The 18,511-nt window shown below is 66.9% G+C and overlaps 2 protein-coding genes across 4 annotated transcripts; one reads left to right on the top strand and one right to left on the bottom strand.

The window, feature by feature from the left end:
* The first annotated feature begins 8,736 nt into the window (after nucleotides 1-8,736).
* On the top strand, nucleotides 8,737-9,982 carry SPINT4 (serine peptidase inhibitor, Kunitz type 4). Its single transcript, XM_087750035.1, has 3 exons — nucleotides 8,737-8,848; nucleotides 9,054-9,227; nucleotides 9,585-9,982. Exons 1-3 carry the CDS (start codon nucleotides 8,743-8,745, stop codon nucleotides 9,758-9,760), a joined length of 456 nt encoding a protein of 151 aa, XP_087606161.1. The 5' UTR covers nucleotides 8,737-8,742; the 3' UTR covers nucleotides 9,761-9,982.
* A 665-nt stretch (nucleotides 9,983-10,647) lies between these two features.
* Nucleotides 10,648-17,642, bottom strand: LOC104018344 (uncharacterized). 3 transcript variants are annotated; one of them, XM_087750030.1, is made up of 13 exons: nucleotides 17,449-17,642; nucleotides 15,691-15,840; nucleotides 15,260-15,403; nucleotides 13,984-14,115; nucleotides 13,133-13,276; nucleotides 12,841-12,987; nucleotides 12,477-12,626; nucleotides 12,227-12,373; nucleotides 12,023-12,142; nucleotides 11,780-11,917; nucleotides 11,326-11,460; nucleotides 11,093-11,227; nucleotides 10,648-10,777 (listed from the first exon to the last, which is right to left on the bottom strand). In XM_087750030.1, exons 1-13 carry the CDS (start codon nucleotides 17,525-17,527, stop codon nucleotides 10,767-10,769), a joined length of 1,632 nt encoding a protein of 543 aa, XP_087606156.1. In that variant the 5' UTR covers nucleotides 17,528-17,642; the 3' UTR covers nucleotides 10,648-10,766. The 3 variants fall into 3 exon arrangements, with proteins under 3 accessions (XP_087606156.1, XP_087606157.1, XP_087606158.1); XM_087750031.1 differs by lacking the exon at nucleotides 13,984-14,115; XM_087750032.1 differs by lacking the exons at nucleotides 12,841-12,987; nucleotides 13,133-13,276; nucleotides 13,984-14,115.
* Between the last annotated feature and the right edge of the window lie 869 nt (nucleotides 17,643-18,511).

The raw sequence follows: 18,511 nt of genomic DNA, 5'->3' as shown, positions 1-18,511 counted from the left end.
TCGCAGGGAGGCACTGGCAGCGTCCTGCGCGCTGGGGCTTGGGGAGGACGGTTTGTCCCTGGGCACTGCTGGGCGGCAGTGGTGGAGGGGTCATTCCTAGCCTTCAGCAAGGTGGTGGGGAGTCCCATCAAGGGCAGAGGTGAAGAATCCGCCTCTCTGCAGCTGGGGTTCCCCCTTCTGTCCTCTCCATCCCCGTGCTGCCCTCCCCGCGGTGTGCAGCCGACTCTGGATCCTGCTCCTGCCTTGGTTGTGGGTGGAGAAAGGCAGCTGGAGTGGCTCTTTAGAAAACAGAATTACAGTAAAACGTGGGAGGTTCCTACAAGTCACCTGGGAGCTGCTTCCTCCCACTCCCAGACCCGGGCTGTCTGGGAGGAACTTTAAATTGCTGCCCGGCTCAGCCCCGGCCACTGGCTCCGCAGCATGACGGCGAGAGGCATCGTCCTGCTGGGGCTCCTTGCCCTGTGGGCAGAGCTGCAGGCAGCACCCACCGCAGGCAAGTATGGACACGCTGGAAATACCCGGCCTCTCTAGATTCTAAGAATATTTTCCGCATTCTCATAGAATCATAGAATGGTTTGGGTTGGAAGGGAAGTTCATCAGTCCGACCCGCCTGCAACGAGCAGAGAGATCTTCAACAGATCAGTGTTGATGATGATGTTCAGTGATGTGTGCCTAAATGTCTGTTTTCACCCTTGTATTTATGAAAGCTTCCTGTGAAGAGTTGTAGCCCTTGTGAGGTTTAGCCCTTGCTTACATTTTATAATCTTTGAGTTCTGCAAAGCTCCTGCTGAGGACGGAGACGCCGGTGGTACCAGCACACAGCTGCCAGGATGCTTGGGAGGAGGTTTGTCACTCGAACCAGTGACCAGGGCAGGGACTGGTGGAAACACCAGCTCGGCCAGAGCCCTGGGGTGCTGTAGATGGGACCAAGACGGGCCGGGCTGGGCTGGGCTGGACCCAGACTGGGGGGGCTGGGATGGTCCCTCCCGGCTGGGCAGAGCAGCTTCCAGCCGCAGGGCTGGGACCCCCCTGGGGCAGGTGGGGACCCCCACCCCTCACAGCGCTGCTCGGGGCATCTCTAACCAAAACGAGAACCAGCAGGTTGATAGAGCCGAGCTCCAGTGGGCTGAGCTCTGCTGCCCGCCCGCCCGTGCCTGCCTCAGAGCAGAGCGCAGCGCGTTCCTCGCCCGGGCTGGCAGCTGCCCCACGCTTTGCTTCATGGCAGGTTCAGGGCATCTGCCCCCCGTGAGCCCTCTGAAAGCACCAGCCCGACCAGGGAGGTGCAGCTCTGGGAGAAAGGAAACACTCAAAGAATTATTTTTCCTCCTCTTTTTTTAAAAAAAAAAAAAATGGCCAACTTTCAAAGAAGTGAAAATTGCATTTCTTTTGAATGAGCAGCGAAGTGACTTTGAAAGCAGTGTTTGAGATTTTACAGAATCCTTCTTTCCGAACGCTGCTGCACGTGTTGCAAGCTGGGCTGTTCTACTCTAAGGCTTAAACTCCGAGGCAGCAGCAGCTCCCGTGCAGTGGGAGCCAGCTTTGCTGTTGCTCTGTAACAAGATGCTGGGGCCATCGCACGCTGATGAAAATGTGTTGAAGAAACTTGCGTTTCTTTCGGTCTCAGTTTACAGGCTGGTTTTAAGCCTTATGATACAACCCACTTTTTGCCAGCAAGCCGGCGGTGCTGGTGCCTCCATTGCTAACGTCTTGGTCCTGTTCCCTGTCCCAGAGCGATGCCAAGGCGCCAGCGCTGCCCGTGGGGAGCCTCGTGCCGCGCCGCTCTGCTGCCGAGCAGGATCGCTCACTGCTGCTCAATGGGAGAGTGTGCGGGCTGACTTCCTAAATAGGCTTAGTGATATATTTATGCCCTGGTTAAATAGCACATGCTGTATTTTTACTTGTATTTGTTTTGTCAAGAAGTTGCTGCAGTCAACGGTGCAGTGTTCACCTGTCCCTTGCACCCCCCTGGGAGCACCCCAGGACACACAGACATGCAGATGCACATACACATTTCCTTGCTTTTCCTCTCCAAGTCCTGGCACAGCTCTCCAAGCTCTGCGCGGTGCTGGCAGCTGCCGGTGCCACTGACTGCAAGGGTTGGGGGAGCCGTGGGGGGAGCGGGGTGGGGACGGGCTTGGGCGATGCGGGGCTCACCGCAGGTGCCGGGACAGGCTGCAGTGTGGCACTGTGCCGCCTCTCACCCAGCTGCCCCATGCAGCCGGGGCCACGGGCAGGTGCTGGCCCCGGTGCAGAGACGCCCAGGAGTGCCTGGGCGGGCAGGCATGCTGCAGCTCCCACGGCGGCTGCTCCGCAGCCCTGCTGCTGCTGGCGGCGAGGGCCCCTCGGGCACCGGCCCCACCACAACGCTGCCGTGCGCTGGGAAGCGCTGGCATGGCCCCGGGGGTCTGTGTGGCCCTGGCCATGCAGGCAGCAGCAGGCAGGCAGAGGCCTGAGATCCCACCGGGAAAAGCTGCAGGGGAGAAGGCAGCCATGCAGCACCGCGGCAAAGCCGGCTGCCGCGGGTGTGGGGAGCATCCTGCCCTTGATGGCCTGGCTCAGCACCAAAGTGCCAAGTCTGAGAGCCTGAGCTATCAAGGGGCAGATCCCTGGGGGCTTTGCCCATCCAGGAGCCCTGTGCGGTGACGCGCGGTGCTGGCGGGTGGGAGCCACAGGTGGGAGCCATGGGTGGGAGGGCAGCACAGGGCTGGTGCCCCGGGGCTGACGCTGCTGCTTTCTGCTCCCTTCCAGGGCTCCCCGGAGCAGCCCCTGCCAGGCGGCCGCAGCCACAGCAACCTGGAAGCACTCCACTGGGGAAGAGCCCTTTGCCTGGCAGGGTTGCCCCCGACGGGAAGTGGGAGTCGGGTGCGGAGCAGGACCAGCGCCCACCCGAGGCTGAGCCACCACCCGCGTCAGGGAAGAAGCCAGCGACCGGGGGGGAGCCTGCGGTGGGGAACAAGCCCATGCTGGCTGGGAAGCCAGATGCTGGGAAGAAACCTAGTTTGGGGAAAAAGCCAGCATGTGGGGGGAAGACTGAGACTAGGGAAAAACCAGAGGTCGTAGCAAAGCCGGAGACCGGAGTGAAGCCAGAGACCGCGGGGCAGCCAGTGGCTGGGGAGAAGCCGGAGACTGGGGGGAAGCCAGTGGCTGGGGGGAAGCCGGCATCTGGGGAGAAACCTGTGCTGGGGGAGAAGCCAGAGAGCGGGGCGAAGCCGGAGAGTGAGGGGAAGCCTGAGGCGGGAGAGAAGCCTGAGTCCGACCAGGGTGACAGTGTGGAGGATGATGACAGTGACGACGACGATGACGACGACGACGACGATGATGATGATAAAAATGAGCATGGTGATGGCAATGACAATGGTGATGAAGATGGTGATGGTGATGGCGATGACGATGGTGATGATGATGATGATGATGACGATGATGACGACGACTATGGAGATGATGATGGTGATGATGATGATGACAGTGATGATGATGGTGGTGGTGATGGCTATGATGCTTGGTGACCGATGCTGCAGGGTGTGTGAGGAGTGTGTGGGGCGAGGAGAGCCCACGGTGGGTGGGTGCAGGGGCGGCCACCCCCAATCTCCTCCTCTGCCTCACTCTGCCAGGGCCGGTCCCGGGCACCAACGCCGTTTCAGGCAGGACCTTCTCTTTCCTAATAAACCCCACACTGGGCCACTGGCTTGGCATGACAAGCTGTCCCTCGTCAGTGCCTGGCATGGCCAGGCCATCGTGGCTGCCCCAGCCCTGCCCCGGGCATGGGGAGCTCCCACGCCTGCTCCTGCCTGGCATGGGCTTGGCAGGGCTCTCTGCCCAGCAGCACGACTCTGTCCCCCGTGGGAGAGCCACAGGGATCACCCTGCTCAGGCGCACACCCAGGACCAGCAGAGCATCTCTGGGCCAGGAGAAAGCTCCCCGTGAGGTTCGTCCCCCCCAGCTCCCTGGGGCTCCCTGGGGTGAGCTGCTCCGTGGCCAAGGCCCCCCAGCATCGTCCGAAAGCAGCTGCCGTGGCAGGGCTCCGCCAGGACCCATGTGGGCATGGACACCCACAGGTCCCAGATCTGGTGGTTTTGCACAGGCGGTGTGCCAGGTTGCTGGGAGCTCATGCGTCCCATGGAGCCTCGCCTGTGCCCACCGTGCTGCGCCGTGCCGCGCCGTGCCGTGCTGCACCGTGGTGTGCTGGGCCGTGCTGGGCCGTGCCGTGCTGGGCCGTGCTGTGCTGGCAGCGGGGTCAGGAGCTGGGGGACCGCTGCCTGTGCAGGATGCGAGGGGCAGCCCCGGCTGACCCCCGAGGGCTCAGGGCAGCCCGGCCACGCTCCCGCTGCAGAGCTGCACCAAGGCAAGGTTGGGGCTGGCTGTGCTACCATGGCCCTCGGGCAAGCCCGGGTCCTCTCTGGGGGTACAACGGGGTCCTGCCGGGTGCCTGCTCCCAGGAGGGTCTTCGGGAATAGGAACGAGCCTGGTCCCAGCAGGGATGGACGGACCTGTGGAGTTTGGGCAGGACTTGCGAGCAGGTCCCTGGGGACCCGCCGGCTGCGGTGGCACATCCCCTGCCCGGGACCCCATCCCTCCTGCAGGAGCTGAAGGTCCCACGGAGGCGAGCAGGGGCTCGCCAGGAGACTGACAGAGCAGGAGCCAGCCAGTGTTCATCACAGACTGGGTTTACTGGGGGGTGCAGGGGCACAGAGACCCCTGTGCTCAGCATGGAGCTGAGGGTGAGAGGGTGGAGGTGGGATCAGGGCGACGGGTGCTTATCCAGCAGCTGATGGATCCCTCCATGGCCAGCTGTCTGGCTGTCTGGTGCAGGGTGGCTGCACACGCTGGGTCCTCGGTCCAGGTCCAGGCAGGGGCTAGGTGAATCCTGGGGAGAGACAGGAGCATCCATGTCCCAAGCCCTCCCTTCGGGGCATTCCAGGGCACAGCCGTTAGCCCCACAGCGGGGCCCTGGGGGTGAGGGCTCCCAAGACCCCAGGCACCCCTCCCAGGGGAGCTGCCGGGGGGTTTGCTGATCACTTCTGCAGTGTGCAAGGATGTGTGGGGAGATGGCACTGCTGTTTGGGGCGCTGCACCCTGGCCATGGCTGCTCTCGTCCCTATGATGTGGCCGCACATCCTCATGCAGCACCATCCTGCCGGCTCCCCGCGCCCGCCCCGTGCCCACCCCGTGCTCACCTGTGGACACCAGCCGGGCCCAGAGGCAGCAGAGGCCCAGGAGCAGGAGCAGCGACAGCAGCCGCATGGCGCAGGGGCTGCCTGTCCAGGCAGGGGTTTAAATCCTCTCGGGGTTGGAGGTTGGTTCCAGTGACCTGGTCCGTGCCCCAGCACCCGGCACGCTCCGTCTGAGCGTGAACCCTCCCGTCCCCTCCCTCCTGCAGGCTGCTGCTGCTGGACGAGCCATGCAGGGAGGCACAAAGGTGCTGCTGCTCAGCACTGGGCTCTGTGCAGCCCTGAGAGCTGTGCCGTGCTGCGCTGTGCTGTGCCACGCTGTGCTGTGCCACGCCATGCTGTGCCACGCCATGCTGTGCCACAAGACAAGAGCAGCCAGTGCAGCTTCCCACTGCAGGGGACAGGTACAGGCCAGGCGGCAACAAGGGGCTGGGGGACCCCGGTGTGGGGCTGGTCCTGCCGAGGCAGCGAAGGTGGCTCCCCAGCTGGGCGCTGTGGAGCAGCCCGTGGTGCCCTGGCAGATCTCCGGGCATTGTTCTGCCTCTGGGAACAATCGCTGGCTCCCGAGGGACGTCCTGTGACCGGACGCGGTCCACAGTCCCGCGCTGCCACAGGCCCCTTGGCCCCTCACCTCCCGGCCAGCCGGTGCCCACCCGGCCCCAGGGACAGGTGCTCCCGGAAGGGAGCCGGCAGGGAAAGCCCCGTTGGCTCCGGTGCCTCCATCCTTGCAACTCACTGCACCAGCAGACCGGTCTGCAGCCCCATGCGGCGCTGGCACGGTGCAGCCCCAGGGACAGTCAGCAGCTCCTGGGACAGCCCCTGCCGCAGGTGCAGCCTGTGGCCCAGCACGGTGTTGGGGGCAGCTTTGGGGTCCCCCAGGAGAGCCAGGGCCCAAGTGACTGCCATGTGGCTCTGCGCACAGACAGAGCCATGGGTGGGAAGAGCAGCAGATGGGTCTGCTGGTGCAGCGTGTCGCAAGGATGGAGGCACTGGAGCTGCCGGGGCTTTCCCTGCCTGCTCCCTTCCGGGAGCACCCATCCCTGGGAAAGGCAGGAGGGCTCCGGCACGCTTGGCTGCCTGCATGTGCGTGTGTGTATGTGTGCGTGCGCACGTACAATCCAAGCAGGCCAGGTGTGGACACGTGTGCGTGTGTGTGCGATCCATGCTCCATGTGCATGTGCCATCTAAACTGTGTGTGCCCATCTGCAGTCCAGGCTGGCTGGCTGGCACCACGCGCTTGCCAGCAGCCGGCTACGTGGGGACCCTCTCCTGGTGTGTCCCCACGTGCGGGATGGAGGTGACGTGCAAGCAGGATGATCTGTCCCGGGAGCACACAGAGCTGCGAGGAGCAGCAGGGAGCACTGGCTCCACTGTGCCAGGGCATCCCCACTCCCCACAGGGGCTGTCCCTGTCCCTGTCCCTGGGTCGGCAGTGGGGACAATGCCCAGCTTGTGTCAGCCCCAGGGAGTGTCGGTCCTGACAGGCCAGCGGGCTCCGTGCGGGGCCAGCCAGGATGTGCCGCAGCCAGGGGGACTCGTTCTGCCCCTCGGCTCCCCCAGCCCCTCTCCTGCTGCACACCCAGGCCAGGCAGACCATCATCCCTGTTCCCTCCCTGTCCCCGCTCGGTGCCCGCCCTGGGAGGTGCCACATTCCTGGGTGCTCCCTGGGCCGGGCTGCCCCGGTCACTATTTCCACCATGGTGTGGCCGGCAGCTCTGCCCTGTGCAGCTGCGCCCCATTACTCACGCTGTGCGTCCCCGGCTGCGTGAGCTGGACACGGGCAGTAGGGCAGGGCAGGGGTCACAGACACGGGTCCCCCGTGGGGCGTGGTTTTCTGTTGTGTGCAACCCCAACATCTGCCTGGAAGCAGCCCCCTCTGCGGTGCCCCGAACCCCAGCGCCCCCGGGACCAGCTCCCGTGTCCACCGCGGCGTCCCTGTGCCTTGGCCACGGCGTTACCGCCGGTGCAGGGACAGCAGGGGCTCCTCTGGAAGATGATGTCAGTCATTACAATGATCACCCGAGCGGCTGAGACACCGTGGAGAGACAGCAGGAAAAAATGTAGCCCTGGTGGATTTTGGTGCCGTGGCCCTGCCCTCCTGCAGGGCGTGGGGCTGGGAACTTTAGTGCCACCGGGAATGTTCTGGACACCTCAAGGTCGTGGGACACATGCCGAGGGTGGCTGTCGAGCTGCAGCCCCAGGACCACCGTGGTCCCCGTACAGGGGTCCCCTTCCCACTGCCCGCCCTGACCCTGCGCCCTCTGATTCCCACTGGCATGTCCCTCTGGCTTTGCTCCCGCCCCGCTCAGGCTTTGTCACGTCACCGTGCCCCACGCCGGGCACGCTGCTGTGGTCTCTGTCCTGGGGATGCGGAGGAGACAGGGAAAAGCTGTGGTGGGGCACGGGCGGGTCCTGGCATCTCCCTCCAAACCCCACCCTGGGTGCAACTTTCCTGGCCTCTCCCCACGGAGCTTTCCTCCCCCTCTGCTTCCCCCTTGGGACAGTAATTACAGCAGTAATTAGGAAGACAATTATTCATTCTGAATGGGAACAGCTTAAACTGTTTCTCCCTCCTTTTGGCAGGTTTCGCCCCACGCCCGCCCACGGGTGCTGGTGGGATGCCGGGAACCCGCCTGCCACCCAGCCCAGCGCCGGGAGCCCTGCGCTGCCATGGGTCTGGCCCCGGCCAGGCATGGGGCAGGCTGCGAGCCGTGTCCCGTCCCCAGGGGATGCCCCTCACACCGGTGCAATGCAGCCACTGCACCCTAACCCGCTGCTGGGAGCAGGGGGCTGCTGGGGGGCACAGCTCTGCGCAGGCAGTCCCCTGGGAAGGGAGTGGGTGAAGGGGATGGCCCCAAAACGGGAGAGGGTGATGAGGTGGGCGGCAAAGGGCCGATAGTGCCTGCAGGGTGGGAAGGGGATAGAAGCGTCACTGTCCCACGGGACCTCCCTTCCGCAGCACCGATGGCCGGCACGAGAGGTGGTACCCACAGGCTCAGCCCCGTGCGTGGGACTGTCCCACCCGGGATGCCCTCCGTCAAACCGGGGAGAAGGGGAGAGTCCCCCATATGACTCTTGAGCAGCCTTTCACTGAGGACCTGCACTGCAGGGAGAGCAGCACTGCAGCGCATGGTGCCCCAGACCCTTCCCCGGCTGATGGCTGTGCCAGAGCTGGCGGCTTTCTGTGTCCTGGCACAGCACCACCACACTCACTGGTAGCGGAGAGGCCGGTGCTGACCTCCCCCTGCCCGTACCCATCACCAGCTCGTCCCCAGGGGTCTGCGGGTGGGTGCGGCCAGTGCCCCCAGCCCAGCCTGGGCATGCTGCTGCCGCCACCTGGCTGGGCTCCCTGTGGGCTGTGCTGGAACAGCCGTCCCGTCCTACCGGTCCCCCCAGCTTGAGGGCTCTGGCCGAGATGCCACCAGGGAGGCTGGGCCCTGCATGGGTGTGGCTCGTTACCCACATGGCAGCAATTAGCCGGGCTTGGGCACCAGCCCTGCTCCCTCCGCCCCACCAGCACACCTTAAATCCCAGCCCGCCGCACCCAGGGCCCAGACCCAGCTGCCCAGAGCACCATGGAGCTGCCTCCTGGATGCCTCTTCCTCCTCGCAGCCCTGCTGCCCCTTGCCACGTGGTCTGACCCGGCCCTGCGCACGGCTGGAAGAGAGGAGCCGAGGATGGGTGAGTGCGCCCAGGGCACGTCCTGGGGACAGGGATGCTCCCAGGTGCCACTGCCACCCGGTACTCCCTGCTGCTCCGCGTGGTGCCGGGCATCTGGGGGAACATGGGGCTGAGCGCGATTGGGGTCCAGCCCTGGGGCACTGGGGGGCTGCTCAGCCCCCCGCTCTGCAGCCCTCCCCAGTGTCCTGGCCGCTGTGTCCCACAGCGAAGCCTGGGTACTGCTACCACATCCCGGAGGTGGAGGACCCGCTGGATGAGGACTGTGGTGCCTGCCGCAGGAACGCCTCCTGCTCCCACTGCACTGGTGACGCCGGCTGCCCCGGTGACACCAAGTGCTGCCCCAGCAAGTGCGGCTACACGTGCCAGGAGCCGGTGCTGGGTGAGGGCTCGGTGCCGCGGTGGTGGGGCTCTAGAGTGGTGTCGTGGTGAGCACAGGGGCGGGTGACAGGAGGGGTGAGCCAAGCAAACAGGGAAGGGGGTTCCCTGGGGTGCTGCCGAGCTCTTGCCGAGTCCTGCAGACCCCGGGGGGCACCACGCTGTGCAGCGGGGGAGCACCTGGGCTGCTGGTGCTTGGGGCCATGGGGCAGGTGGGCACAGAGCTGCCTGCCACCGGGAAGGGTTCGGTGGCAAGAGGGGACCGGAGCTGTGCAGACTTCTCCGAGGGCCCTGGGAGCGCCAAGCCTGGCGGCGTCCCCGTCCTATCCCCGGCTCAGCCTGTCCCCCTTGGACTGCGCAGATTTCTGCTATCTGCCCTCTGTCTGCGGGAGCTGCAAGGCGCTCTTCCGCCGCTTCTTCTTCAACGCCTCAAGCCAGCAGTGCGAGGAGTTCATCTATGGCGGCTGCGGCGGCAATAGGAATAACTTCGAGACCGAGGGCGAGTGCTTCCAGGCCTGCTCCCACGTTGGTAACTAGCCGTGTGCCACATGCCATGTGCTGCAGCCGGCAGCTGCTCATGCCCCCAGCAATGGCTTGCCCGGCCCCGCTCCTGACCCGCTGTCTGTCAGTGCCATGTGCCCGGTAGCGCTGGTCCGGGGAGTGCGGCGGCCTCTGCATGGCCCCTGCCTGGGGGAAGCTGCTGCTGGCAGCCACATCCCCGTCCCTGCAGGGAGCTGTTCCTCGCAGGGCTGGCAGCGACGAGCGCCGCTGCCCAGGGCGGCCGTGCCGGGGGCTGTGGCTTGCCTGGGGATGCTTGCCAGCCCGAGTACAGGGACGTGTGCCTGTGGCAGCATGGCTGCTCCCTCCTATGCCGTGGTGCCGGGCTGGAGGAGCCCGGCCCTCCCCTGGGGCTGTGACACTTCAATACAAGGACAGGTCCTTGGATGAGCACGTCTGGGTCTTGTCCTTCCTGCCCACGTGGGCAGGACTAGGCAGTGCCCGTCCCTCTGGGCTGCCCCTTGCCTGAACCGGGCGGTGGGCACCTTCAGCAGCACGCTTGGCGGCCCCAGGGCTTGCCCCTCTGGATGGGCTCCCAGCCCTGGCTTTGCCCTCAAGCTGCCGACATGACCTGGCTGGGAGCTAAAGCAACCTAATGGAGGAGAAACGGCCCCCGCCTCGATGGATGCCCGGGGTGGTGCCCATCCTGCAGCCTGCCCCAGACCCGGGGCTGTGCCTGCACTGTATTGCTGGCCCCGTGGTGCCGACCCTGGTGTGGGCTGAGCCTCCTGGCCCCAGCCCTGGTGGGACCATCCCTTCGCCAGTGAACCCAGGGTGATGCTGGGGCTGTTCCCGGAGCACGAGGGGCCACCCCAGGGCCTGGTGTGGCCAGCCCGGCACTGCCAAGATTCGGGGATGGCTGGAGGTGGCCACGCACATGCTTTATTGCTGGAGGTGGTGGGAGGGGACAGGCCAGCTGGGGCCTGTGACTACCCCGTGTCCCTTAATGAAGGTGTCTTCCTGCTGCGGAGCTGCTGCTCTCCTGTCACACAGCATCTGAAAAGGAGGACGTGCTTTTAGGGAGCCCCGAGGCTGTGGGGACAAGGGACCAGTGGCCATGGCTGCAGCTGAGCACGGCCAGCTCTGGAAAGAGCTTCCTCCCGCTCCGTGTCCCTGCGGGTCCCCTCGCCCCAAAAGTGCATCTTTTCCGGGAGCAGAGCGATGGCGCAGCAGCAGGAGCCGGCCCTGTGGCGATGCCGAGCTGGCAGTGTGCTGAGGGCTGTGCTCCTCGTGCAAGTCTGGCTGGCACCCTGTGTGCCCCGGTGCCAGCCCTGGTGCCGGCCCCAGCTCAGTGGCCCTGAGCCCCCTTACCACCAGGCACCCGTGTGCAGACGTGGCCGCAGCCGTTGCTGCAGCACTTGTGGCCCCAGGGACACTCCTCGTCGAGGCTGCACAGCTCCAGGCATGTCCCACGGCCCCTGGGAATGGGGCACGCTCCCTCTCTGCCTGCAAGGCAGAGCACCACACCATGGGGCACCTGGCTGGGGGCACCCCATGGCTCCCGGGGCAACGCCTGGGCCCTGGCTGGCCCAGCTGCATCTCACCTCCAGGGATGTCCGTGCAGACGCGGCCGCAGCTGATGCGGGTGCACCTCTGTCCCCAGGGACACTGTGAGTCGGCCTCACACTCCTCTGCGCACTGCTCGGCATGGTGCTGCGGCACAACCGCGGCGTTGCTCTCTGCGGGCAGGAGAGGACAGTCACGTGGCGGCTCTGAGCTGAGACTGTGCGTGCTCATCACGTGCATGGAAAGAGGGAGGCGTGGAAAGAAGGACAGGGGCAGATCATGTCCCTGGAGCGGGGAGGGTGCGGGATCCTGCGGGCACGGCCACCTCGGCAGCCCCTGGCATGGAGCTCCAACGCGGTGACGGCGCAGGGTCCTCAGCGGGGAGGGAGGGCCAGGATACCCCTGTAGGGATGGTGCCGGGGGGACCGCAGGCCCCATCCCCACTGGGCTCAGCTGGGCAGGGGGACCCGTGCCCTGGTGCAAGGGGCTGACCTTGCAGAGAGGCTGGTGTGCAGACGTGGCCACAGCCATTGCTGCAGCACTTGTGGCCCCAGGGACACTCTTCGTCGAAGCTGCACAGGTCCAGGCACGTTCCCCCCTCGCTGGGGATGGGGCACACTCCCACTCTGCCTGCAAGGCAAGCACCCAGCTGGGGGCACCTGGCTGGGCGCACCCCACCGTGGGGCACCCCAGGGCAGCCCCGCGTGGCTCCCAGGGGGCCTGGCTGGCTCTCACCTCCGGGGATGTCCATGCAGCTGCGGCCGCAGCCAGTGCTGGTGCACCTCTGTCCCCGGGGACACTGCGAGTCGACCTTGCACTCCTCTGCACACTGGCCGCCGGCCCTGTCCCAGCTCTCTGCAGGGGCACAGCGACCCACTGTCACCCAGCCGCCCTGGGGCGCTGGCAGCCAGCTCCCCCCAGGCAGGCTGCTCCCAGTACCTCTGGGCACGGCCATGCACTCCCAGCCGCAACCGGTGTCACAGCACTTCTCCTCTCGCCGGCAGACGCTGTCATCCAGGCACCGGCTCCCGTGCCTGCGCCGGGGGTCCCAGCACGGCTCTGCCTGAGGGCACTCCCCGGGGTGCTCTGCGGGTGGAGGGGAGCCAGGCGAGGGCGCGGAGTCCCCACGCGTCCCAGCCCTGCTTGCACGCCGCTGCCCCGTGCCAGTGGCTGGGCTGCCAGCGCTCACCTCTGGCAGGGCGGGCGCAGTGCATGGCACAGCCAGAGAAGCAGCACTTCTCCTGCCGGGGACAGTCCCTGTCGTGGGTGCAGGAGTCCTCCTCCACGCACAGCTCCGGCGTCTGCCATGGCCTCACCTTCGGGCACTCACCGGGTTTGTCTGAGAGGGGCGGGAAGGGGCAGCAGGGGCAGGGGCAAGCATCTTGCCGCGCTGTGGGCACCCGCCTTCCCAGAGCCTCGAGGCACACTGATGGCTGTGCCCCAGGGGCTCTGAGCCTGCCCTGCGGCAGCACCGCCCCGCATCCTGCCCCGCAGGAGGTTTGCCAGCGTGTCCGGCAGTGTGTGACACTGCCACCCCGGCGACTGTCCCTCACCTCGTTCAGGGGCCAAGCACACGTGGCCACATTTGCTGCCGCAGCACTTCTCAGCCCCCAGGCATTGCCAATCCCCAGCGCAGGCAGCGCCGCATGGGGCCGCGGTGGTTGGCACCTCCTTGGCCAGGGGGCAGATGCCCGGTTTCTCTGGGGGTAGGAGGCAGCGGGGCTGAGGGTGCGGTGGGCGATGGTGGGGCCTCCCCCTCCCAGACCTGCAGCCCCCGCAGCTGGGGGAGGGACCCCTGCCCGCTGCTTCCCTGCCCTGCCCGGTGCGGGGCCAAGCGGCTCACACCTTGGGATGGGGGCAGGCAGATGTAGTCGCAGCCGCGCAGGCAGCACTTCTCCTTGCCGGGGCACTCGGCGTCGTGCCGGCACCAGGCTCTACAGTCGTAACTGGGGAACAGCCCCGCGCGGGCCGGGCAGAAGCCAGCCTTCTCTGCAGGGCATGGCACGGGGTGGCTGCGGTGCCCCTGGGACGGCTGCACGGACCCACACCGCAGCCCGGCCACCCCCACAGGGCATGCAGCTGCCTCGGCACCGTGGCTCCCCTGGCACCGCAGCCCCAGGCACAGCAGGCACCGCAGCACAGCCCTGCCCTGTGGCAACGCTGCAGCATCTCCTCCCTCGGGAACCACAGGGCTGGCACCAGACCCCTCTGCCCAGGGGCTGCGGAGAGGAGCCGCCCTTGCCCCCGTGGCTCGCCAGATTCAGCTGCCCACCACGTCCCTCCTTGGTGCTCAGTGCTGCACAACCACGTGCACTGGCCGCTGCAGCACGTGTCCCCACTGCCACAGTCTCCGTTGCTCTGGCACCTCGTCCCCTCCTGCCAGGCTGGTGCAGCCGTGGGGGTCCCTAAGAGGCAAACGGCTTGCGGCTGCATTTAGGGCTGGGAATGCCAGCAGGGACTGGGACACATCCATCCCCTCTGTCAGTCCTGTGCTCCCACCCAGCCCCGCTCCACGCCCAAGGTAGCCAGGGTGCAGGTCCCCAGGGGTCCCAGCCCAGGTGGGTCCCTGCAGCCCTTCCCTTCTGCTTCGCCGGGGTCCCCGTCCCCTCAGCTCCCAGCACCGCTCGGAGGCACAGCCGTGGGGACCAGGGCAGGCAGAGCTGTCGAAGCTCCGGGGCAGCTCCTGCCCCGCTCACCTTGGCTGTGTGCATGGCACTCCCGGCTGCACCGCTGGTGACAGCACACCTCGGATGGCGCACAGTCCTGGTCCTGGCGGCACCTCTGCTGGTGGTGTGGCTGCGGGGTGGCTGGGGCAGGGCTGGCGTCCTCTGTGCCGCAGAGCAGGGCCCGGCCAGCAGTGCCAGCAGGGAGGAGGTGAGAGCAGGATGGTGGCCTTACTGTCCCCTCCCCTCCCCAGCACCCACCTGGGTACTGTGCGGTGGGTCCCCACCCCAGCCCCTCTCTGCCTGTTGCGGGTAATGCTGCGGTGGCACTGCAGCCCTGAGCACTGTGTCCCCCTGTGCATGTGTCCGGGCAATGTTGGTGCATGGCCGAAGCCGCAGCCCTGCCGGCAGCGCTCACCCCCCGTGGCACCACGTCGTCAGGAGGCCCTGGCATGGGGAGGGTGCGGGGTGCGGGCGGCACTGGCCCCTGGCACAACCAGGCTCACCATGCAGCGGGGCCAGGCAGGTGAGCCCACAGGCGAGGGCGCAGCACTTGGCACTGCCAGGACAGTCGGTGTCCTGGGCGCAGGGCTCCCAGCACAGTGGGTTGGTGCCCGGCGGGGGGCTGGTGGGGCAGGCACCAGGTTTCACTGGGGATAGCAGCGAGAGGTCGGGGACAGGCAGCGGCTCTCCTGCCAGCCCTGGCAGAGCCCACCCCAGTGAGCATGGGGTAAGGGGGCCCCTGTTCTGCCACAGCTCTGTGCCTCGGGGCGGCTGCAGCCCCACAGCATCACCCCTGGTCCCCGAACCACGGCCCTGCCTGTGCTGCCCATCCCGTCCGTTCTTACTGGCTGGGGCTGCTGGCAGGCACTGGTGGCCACAGCTGCTGTTGCAGCATTTCTGTGCATTGGGGCAGTCGCTGTCACCTCGGCACTGCTCCCGGCATGGCCCTGCCGGCCCTGGCTGTGCCGCAGGGCACTCCCCAGGTTTGGACTGGTCTGGCGGAGCAGAGCAGACGTGAGGCTTCAGCATCCCCAGCTGGCTGCCCTGCCTGCCCCGGGGCTCCCTGGCCCCTTGCCATGGTCCGCACATGCCCAGCACCCAGCAGCCGCATCCTGGCCTTGGGTTTCTTTCCCTGGCAGCCACCAGGAGCTGCCAGTGTAGAGGAAGCGGCGTGCGGCTGCCCCAGGGGCCCATGGCAGCAGGGAGGCGGCAGATGTCGACAGCACAGAGGGGCCTTGCGGCTGCCCCATGTGAGCTGGGGCTCTCCTGCTGCTGCGCTCCCAGCTGGCCCCCGTGGAGACCTTACCCTGCACCGGCTCCAGGCAGGCAGGGCCGCAGCCCAGCGGGCAGCACTTCTGCGCTCCCAGGCAGTCCTTGTCCTCCAGACAGGGGAAGGAGCAGGGGTAAAGGAGACCCTCGGGGGCCGCTGCCGGGCAGGCGCCGGGTTTCTCTGTAAAACCGATTGGCGTGGGGCTGAGAGGTGAGGCTGCGCCAGCGGCGTCCCAGGGCAGCACCAGGAATCCTGTCCCTGTGGGACCGCTCTGCCTGACCCTGGCTGGACCCCGCCACATGCCCCATGCCGGCCTTGGGAGCCGTGGGCAGGAGGCTGCCAGCAGCGTGTGGAGAGCTGCTCTGTGGCAATGGGGATGGCACAAGGATGGGGACAGGGACAGGGGAGAAGGGTGCTGGCTGCCCTGGTATAGAGGTGGTGCCGGTGGCCGTGCCGCAGTGCCGTACCTTCTGCCGGGGGGGTGCAGCGGAGCCGGCACTCGTGGGGGCAGCACTTGTGCCAGCCAGGGCAGCTCGAGTCGTTGGTGCAGAGCGGGGGCTCCAGGCGCAGGCAACGCGTGAAGTCCCGTGGGCACCTCCCCGGCTTCTGGGGCTCCCCTGCGGTGGGACGGCGGCGTCAGGGCAGCACCAGGCGGCAGAGCTCCTCGCCCTCCGTCCCTTGGGGAGTGGGGCATGGGTCCCCCCTGAAGGGGACAGGGGACCAGAGCGGGGAGCACAGCCTGGGGGGCAGAGTCCTGGCAGGGGCTTGGCCTCTCGGGGCCCCAGGCCAGGGGCCTGGCTCACACAGACCCTCCCTTGCTGGCGTGGCAGTCCCCGGCCGATGGCAATGCCCGGGGCTGCCAGGCAGAGCCTGGGGTGCTGGCAGCCCTGCTGCTGTGGCAGGAGAGGGACTGGCTGGAGCGGGGCTGGAGATTCCCCTGCAGCACGGCCCCGGGGCTGCCGTACACCCACACTGAGACCTGCACTGCACAGCATGGCACAGTGTGGCATGGCGCGGCATGGCATGGCATGGCACGGGGCTGTGTGTGCCCTTGCAAGGCAGTGAGTGCCATAGGGAGTGTTGCTGGCCCTGCCAGGGAGAAGCCAGCACCAAGCCAGCACCGTCTGGAGGTCAGGATCCATCCCTGAGCATCCTGCTGCCCCGTGCATCTTCACTGCAAGTGGCATGCTCCTTGCCACTGCTTCCTCCTCTTCTTCCTCCTCCTCTTCTTCCTCCTCCTCTTCTTCCTCCTCTTCCTCCTGACACCCTGTGCTCATCTTGGCCACACTGGGAAAATCAGGACAGCCCTGCCTTTGGCAGAGGTGTGGGCGAGCTCCAGCTGGCACCCATGCCCAGCTCCTGCCCGCCGGCTGGAGGATGCCACGGGAGCAGCAGTTTCTGCAAACAGCCCTTGCCGGCTCCTGGCAGGGCCGTGCTGTTTGGGCTGCAAACAGAGACACTGCTGGGAGGTTTCACTCCAAACAGCAGCTGTTTGGTTAAAACAAAGAAGGAACCCGCCCGTTGTCTCGAGGCGGGCAGAGCAGCACCGCAGCCGGGCACAACCGCCCCCGGCATCGTCCCACAGCCAGGGGGCCCTGGCAGCGGGGGGCTGTGCCCAGGAAGTGGCACCCGCAGCCCTGGCCCCTCCACCGGAGTTTGGGTCCGTCCCCGTGGTCGGGGGCCACATGCAGGGGTGGGGAAGGGACGGGAGGTGTGAGAAGCAGAGCCCAGACACTGCGGGGCCGCAGCCCCGGTCCCCTGCCCAGCCCCTGCCTGCCCCCGCCAGCACCCTCCTCGCTCCTGCCTTCGCCACGCAGCCCTGCTCTGCCCTGAGACCTCTCCTCGGCGCCAGGCCAGGCGCTGGGCTCTGCAGGCACAGACGTCCCAAATCCAGGTCTGCCAGTGTCGGTGTGGGGGTGCCCAGGGAGGCCAGGAGGGCCCCTGCCACGCATGGCACCCCTGGGTGCTGACAGCTGCTGTGCACGCAGGGCGCGGGGGTGCGCGGTACGCACACACGCCCCTGCAGCCCGGGGTGGCAGCGGGCTCCCCGAGGCAGCGGCGCGGCGCGCAGGGACACAGCCCCCACCAGTATGTGCCAGGCAGTGCCAGCATGTGCTGAGCAGAGACAGAGGGGACATGGCAAGGGCGCGGGAGGGCCGGGTGCAAGGAGCTGGCTCCAGGGTGCCTGTGCCTGGCAGCTGCCGGGTTTGCCTGCCAGTACTCACCGCCTTTCTGCTCTGGTGCAGTGCCTGGCTCTGCCCCGAGGATGAGCAGCCCCAGGAGGAGGAAAGTCCCCAGCCTCATGGTGCTGCCAAGGATGTCGTGTGTGTCCGGAGCTGAGCCAGGGCCGGGTTTAAAGTCTCTGGCAGGGGTGCCTGGGGTGACGGGGCAACTGAAGCCGGGCTGCTGGCCATGGCAGGCTGGCCATGCCGTGGGCAGGAGGAGCAGGAGGAGGGGCAGTTCCCAGAACCCGCCGGCGCCCCGCCAGCCATCCCGCTTATCTCCGGCCAAGCTGCGCTTTGGGGTCAGGGTGACCCATGGGGCTGGGGAGGGTGGCTGGGGTCAGGCAGCCGCTGTCCCCCATGGGGCACAGCCCCATCCCTGCCCCAGCCAGCTGCGACCCCAGCCTGGGTTTCCCTCCAGGCCTGCCTGCCCCTCGCCTCCCCTGGGTGGGGGCCACGGACAGACCCCATGGCTCGGCAGCGGGAGCAGCCAGAGGGGCTCTGCTGCCATGGTGTCGCCCCACAGCCGTGGCTCGGCTCAGCCGGGCGTAGCCTCCGTGCATGCAACCGCTAGGGATCCGGCACCCTGAGATGGGAGACATGTCCTGGGTGAGCTTGGTGTCCCAGCACTGTGACGGGACTGGGCTGGGACCAGGGAGTGAGCGGGTCCTGCCGTGGCCCCTGGCACGTGGGTGCTGCTCCCTGCTCCCTTCCCTGTCCGGGTGCTTCATCTACCCCGACCCATGACTGCTTTTCCAACCAGGTTTTCACACTTTGGGATGCAAATGAGCCCTTCCTTGGTGCAAGGAATCTGAGGGAACTGGTTTCTGCGCTGCAGTCCATGACTGCCGAGGGGACATTGGGCGGCCCCCGGACCCAGTAGGATGGTCACCACGGGATGATGGTGGCTGGAGGGCGCCCGCATGGAAACGGGAGCCTCTCCCTGCCCCAGGGCAGCGCCTGCCTGCAGGGACGGCTGCCAGGCGCCTGCTTGCACCAGCCTGCCTGTGCATGGCCCAGGGCTGCCTGTGCCTCCCGGGAGCCCACAGCAGAGCCCAGGGATGGT

The sequence above is a fragment of the Nipponia nippon genome, unplaced genomic scaffold, assembly GCF_047370975.1.
Source record: "Nipponia nippon isolate SJK-2023a ecotype South Korea unplaced genomic scaffold, ASM4737097v1 scaffold_13, whole genome shotgun sequence".
Taxonomy (NCBI): Eukaryota; Metazoa; Chordata; class Aves; order Pelecaniformes; family Threskiornithidae; genus Nipponia; species Nipponia nippon.
This window is presented reverse-complemented; position numbering and strand designations above follow the sequence as displayed.